Raw genomic sequence first — 6,102 nt, 5'->3', positions numbered from 1 at the left:
CCGTGGCCTGGCTTGCCTTATTAAAAAAATAAAAAATAAAACGGGAAAAAAGATTTTGGGCGGCCCCTGGCTTGGGCCCCCCTGACTGGCAGAACTCCGGGGCCCGGACGCAGTCGCGACCCCTGCGACCCCGGTAGTTTCGCCACTGTATACTGGATTAGGAGGAGGAATTCATCATTATAAATAAAAAATGGCTATAGGGTGCCATCTGAATACCGAAGTTAAATTTTAGTAAGATATATACAGAGTTCATTATCCAAATAATAAATAAATTATTATATTAAAATGATTTTCCTAAAATATTTTTGGATGCTAAATAAATAATAAAAACTTTGTAATATTCAATCCGTAAAGGCACTCGCAGAGAGAAAACATTTTACAGCTGTTGCCATGTCTGGAGACACTGTTTCAAACTTTGGTTTCTAATTCCCCATAAATGTTCCAGGCCCCTTATTTTCAGTTTCCCCGAGTCCCGAGCCTTCAACCAATAGGATTCCTAAAATTCACATATTGCCCATATATAGTAGCACTTATGCCCTAATTGTTAATATAAATGGGTATAAAAACTGATGCTTAGAAGGGCAAGGTCTCTTTCTCCTCCATTCTTTTCAAGAATACAGAGCCTACAGCACCTACAAGCTTCTCACTAGCATCAGTCTTAAGTAAGTGCTGTATGTATATTACTTTGTTCTAACAAATAAAACCATTTAAAAAGACTTAGAAGCTGTGGTCAACCTGCTAATAATACAATTTTGATTATAAACAGGTGGTGTGTAATTAGCCCAAAGGAAACTGCTGACCTGTCTGCGCTGACCTCGAGTCTGGTGTGTAGCAACAAAGCAGGAGAGCCATGAGTAGCACCATGGAAGAGCCGTTGAATATGCTGCATAATCAAGCAAAGGGAAGGAGTAACGAAGAGGAACTGAGGAACTGCCTGTAATCTTCCTCTGACCCTGACAATGTTCTTCGTTGTCGTCAGGTCAATTAAGTGGCTGAAGTCGGGGTGGAGATATGGGAGCTTGGGTCGGAGGAGGTATCGTTTGAATTGGAAGAAATTCCACAAGAGGCGGTACAAACGTCGGGATGATGTCAGAAGACGAGGATAGACCGTAAGAAAGCCAATGAAGGAGATGCCAAGACAGAAAAGGCTCGGTTCTCATTCAACAAGGGAAAAAGATTGTATGCAGTAAGACCAGGTGTGCAGGCCTCAAGGAGTGTCGCTACCAAGGTCTGCGAGGACAAGAGAAGGTTGCACAGTTGGAGCAAGGCAAAGCCGGAACAGGATGGGGTAAGTGCTTTATTAGTGATATTTAAATATTTTAAAAAATAATTAAATAGTATGTTCATTAGTTGGAGTATTAAAAGGCTTACAAGGTTCTGGCCCAGCTCAGGCCTCGGTGAATACTGAGGCTAGTGTTAATAATTAATAATTTGATTTACATAAGACAATAAAGGAAAGCATTTGGAATGACTAATAAAAAGATATATTTTTTTTGCTCCTCTCTTCAAAGGAATGTTTATTAAAACATAAGTATGAGAAAAGGGGTAGGCCAGTGGTTAGGTCATTTAACAATTGGTTATAAGCATTTTGCATATTTTCCAATGTTTATTGTGAGAGACATTAGGAGAGGAGTTCAGCTTTTTTCGCCATTTAGATGCAGTCTTGGAAGCATACAACACTTTTGGAGGTTTTCCTTGGTTTAATTATGTCGAAATTTGTCATCACACTGCTAGCTGATATTCCACATGCTACGGACATTAATAGGCAACCGCTGGGTTTGGGTCATCCAAACTGAAATATGGAATGAACTGTTAGATCATCAAAGCTCATACAGCTTGTGTAGTTTGGACTGTGTACTCATGTGTGAGTGACTGATATCAAAAGGCAGCCACTAGGTAATAATTCCTTGTACTTGCTGTTACAAGAGCTTTATTCCTGATCAACCTGGTTGTCTCCTTTTATATACCGTAGTTATACGAAAGGACTAAGAATTCAATGACAGTTATTTATTAAAAATCACAAAAGTATACTTAAACACAGAGTTAAGCAGAGTGTGAAAATGAATGCCTATTAAAGCTTATATGCATAAAATAAACATACCAGGAAAACGTAAGGCTTTCCATTAGGAAAAATGAGTCCCAACCCCTGCACTCAGGGTTAACTATTGAGGGCACATGGTTAACATATTTTCTCTAAAATGTTATTTAACACCATAACTCACCTATATCTCACATAGTTGATCTTTTTCATATGGGTTGTTTTAACAAGCAGGAAAATAAAAGAAAAATCGATGTTTTTGGAAATATTGCACCTTCAAATAAGAACTATAGAAGTGTCACATGGAATTTAATAAAACAGTGAAGGATGGATATTTATAAAGATTATATTTTGTACTGCATGCTTGCAACTATTTATTGTCTTTAACATGTTGATCAAACCCTTGCGAATGATTAATGGATTATAGTTAAAGCACACTTGTTTACCTAGTGTCACATTGAATACAATATATATGTTGCCCAATGTCAGACATGAACAATTGTAAGGCATGGTGCTGTGTTTATGCAGTAAGTGGTTTACGGGCATGGACATAGTAATAGCTGTCGTAATCACTAATGTCCATTCTTGACATATCCTCACGTGGGGCAACTATAATTTTCTCAATTTCATAACCTGCTTCTTCAAAAACCTTCTTAAGGTCCTCCTTTGTTAATTTCAATGAAGAAAATCTTTTTTCACCAACAAAATAGAATGTGCTATTTAGGGCACTCTGTATTAGAATATGACCACCAGGTTTTAGCAAGTCCTTTAAATTTTTCAAGACCGTGCAGTAGGACACCACATCCTGACACGGTGCCTCCAAGCAAAGGCAGCTTATTATACAATCGGCTGGCTGTAGAATTAGGGGCTCAAATGGATTCCTTTTTAGCACATCACATTTTAGAACCAGTTTCACTGTTCTACGGAGTTTCTCTTCTTTTTTCTCCCAGCTCTCACTATGAAAAGAAAATGTGCATTGTTACTTAGCCTCTTGTGTACCCAGAATGCTAATAGAACTATATGCTAATTTTGTGTGTTAAGTAGTGGATACAAACAAATACAGTGAAACATTATTTACGTATTAGCAGAATCATGGAGGTAGTCTTTCCTGTCCTATATAGAGGTCAGATCTCCCTTGAAATATTGTGTACAGTACTGGAGACCTCAACTCCATAAGGATCAAGATACTCTTAAGATTCAAACTAAATGATATAAAAAAAGAACTGTGGAGTTTGCCATCAAATTATATAATTCCATGTTTTCAATTGTTTTACTGCTATTTTGATTTGAAATCCAAATGCCCATACCTGTTTCCTTCTAAGTTACAAACAAATTTGACTATTTCCATCCAGTCTAATGCCCCCTGCTCATTTTTCAGCCATTTTTGGAGCTCAGTACGGTTTTGCTCAAGAAAATCAGAGGTGATTATGGTCTCAAAAACCTCACAAGCCGTTAGTAACTGATAGATGGCTGGGCCGGCACCAATGTCGATCAGATTTTTTCCTTTGACACCACCTATTTAGAAGATTAAAGTACTGATTGTAATATAATGTAATGAAGTATAAAAATAACCTTTTATGGTTTACCAAGTGCAGATTGAAAGTACAAACTCAGCCCAAACAGTTCAGATATATGACAAATTTGAGAACTTGAACTGCGTAACCAGAATGACATAAGCCGCCACCTCCTGTGAGGCATTTTGAACACAGAACTATAAATGTATTTTTTTTTATAACTTCCAACCTAACTATTGGTTTGCCAATATTGCAATTGTGTGTGGTATAGGAGAAAACATTCTACACACAAACCTGGCAGCTTCCAATGAGGTCCTCCAATGGTGGCTGAGGACCTCACCGAAAGCGTTGTCATTTTGGCCTAAATGGAATTCTCTCCCTGATTCTCCAATGCCGCCAGGTTATGTCCACGAAGATGCGGACAAAGATAGAAGACAGGAGAGAGAAGTGAATGGAGAAGATACAAGATAAAAGATAGAAGATGTAGAAGAAGATGCAGACACAGAAGAGACCAGCAGAGAAGGTAGGGTGAACAAGAATGAGAGTGTGAGTGAATGTGAGCCCACATATTTTGGACAAAAAGTCTGTTGGCCGATTTGTGGGAGGGTTTGGCCTCGTAGCAGAGACCCCTGAACTGTAACTGTCAATAAAATCGGCTCAATATCTGAGGCCGTTGCATTGTCTGATTTAAACATCAGAATGGCATATGACTCCTCCACAGTATACCTTAGGGACATTTTGAATGCAGAACTATATCTGTATTTTTTATTGTGTTTTTATATAATTATTTTGATTTTATTTATAATTCCCAACCTAACATTAATCCACTTATCCTACCAATTACCCACCTAACTGACTAATAAAATATAATTCCCCACAAAAAAGAGAAAAAAAAATCTGAGAAGTACAATGTACTGATCAGAGCAGCCCGAGCAACAGCATGGGGCTGCAATGGTTACATTAAATTAGCTTTAATTAAAGCTTTTAAATGTAAAAATAAATCAGCACTAAAAGTAAAATATCATTGAAATGTTTACCTTTCCTGCAAATTTCCACGTTTGTGAATTACACTTATTAATCTATAGTAACAGATAACGGAATAATACGAAAATATGTTGTAATAGGTGACTTAACCAAACATTGTATTAAAAAACTCTTTAAAATGCATGTTTCTGTAGCTGTGTGTATTACAGTTAATTCCCGCAATGTATACGAGATTATAGAAATAGTTATACATGTCAGTTGTGAAAGCTATTGTTGATATTCCACAACGAAAACCTTTTTAATAGAATTGCCCTAATGGAGTTGGTTGGGTACCATTTTTTATTATTATTGTAATTTAGCGCCAACAGATCACATATTTTAACAGAAATGGTAAAGATGCCACTTAAAAAACACTTGGTAGCAATATTTGTAGCAGGTGACTATATATATTTTGACTGAGTATATTAATTCAAACATTACTTTTAAAAGTTAGTTTTTTTGCATGACTTGCTTACATATATATATTTATTTATTGAGTACAATATAAAAATGTGAGGTACAATTAAGTAGCATTTAGTGCAATTTCTTACTTTACCTTGAGAGAAAGCTTCATGGAGGTTTGTTAAGGCAAATTTTAACCATTCCCCAGATAAAGCTCCTGCTTTTGGACTATAATATGTGTCAAAGTAATCATGTGGATCAAATTCCCGGATGTAAGTTTCTTGTTTTGTAAAGGTTTCCATTGTAACTTTGTCTGCCTTTTTCACAGTACAGTTACTCCTGCAACAAAAAGTAATTGCAAAAAGTAAAAATGTTAAAAGAACAACGATGGCAAACAGAGCTTATTCAATATTCCAATAACTGTTCCCATACAGCGTCAGGCATTGAGTTACTTTACTTGCTCGATTCTGCTTGTAGGAGTATTTTATAATCTAGATTTCATTTATACTGGGCTTGGTGGCAGGGAGTGTTCCTTCTCAGTGCCTTGATGAGAATTCTCCCTCTGGCTTGTTTTGTTCTGGCAAAACACTTCAAATTAAACACTCTTGGCAGTACTTTTTATCTTTAATTAAATCTTGCATATCCAAACGCCTATATTTTCATTTCTGTACACTAAATAAACTGCAAATCTGTTTATCATTACTATTCATATGAATTTCCTCATGATTAAATTATATCTGTATACCCATGAATTACCAGATTGCTGATGAGAGAGATGTTCAAGACAAAACATTTTTGGATGATATTAATGGATAATATCATAATTGATTATATTAATTTATTAAATTAGCAATGCTATAATCTGTGATGGCTACGGTTCAGCTTTACGCCCCGGGCACACAAAGAGGTGCCACCCAGAGCTCACATCAGCAGGACAGATCAAGACATAATAGAGGTGCTGACTCATTGTTTTTCCCAATAATCCTGTACATTGACAGTGATAAAATTAGAAATAGTACTGTTTCTGTTTGCACTAAAACATCAGTTCTTACGCACAGAAATCCAGTAAAGGTCTTACTATCCACTGCTTTCAATCTGCCCCCTGGTCACAAAAATATACACTCA

General features: G+C 36.5%; 1 protein-coding gene across 1 annotated transcript; it reads right to left on the bottom strand.

The window, feature by feature from the left end:
* Positions 1-2,427: 2,427 nt before the first annotated feature.
* Positions 2,428-5,282, bottom strand: LOC128470278 (indolethylamine N-methyltransferase-like). The gene is made up of 3 exons (XM_053452144.1): positions 5,132-5,282; positions 3,346-3,553; positions 2,428-2,994 (listed from the first exon to the last, which is right to left on the bottom strand). The coding sequence occupies exons 1-3, from the start codon at positions 5,277-5,279 to the stop codon at positions 2,559-2,561; spliced, it is 792 nt and encodes a 263-aa protein (XP_053308119.1). The 5' UTR covers positions 5,280-5,282; the 3' UTR covers positions 2,428-2,558.
* Between the last annotated feature and the right edge of the window lie 820 nt (positions 5,283-6,102).

Source organism: Spea bombifrons, chromosome 12 (assembly GCF_027358695.1).
Source record: "Spea bombifrons isolate aSpeBom1 chromosome 12, aSpeBom1.2.pri, whole genome shotgun sequence".
NCBI classification, from domain to species: domain Eukaryota; kingdom Metazoa; phylum Chordata; class Amphibia; order Anura; family Pelobatidae; genus Spea; species Spea bombifrons.
The sequence above is the reverse complement of the archived record's forward strand: the minus strand, read 5'-3'. Positions and strand labels throughout refer to the sequence as shown.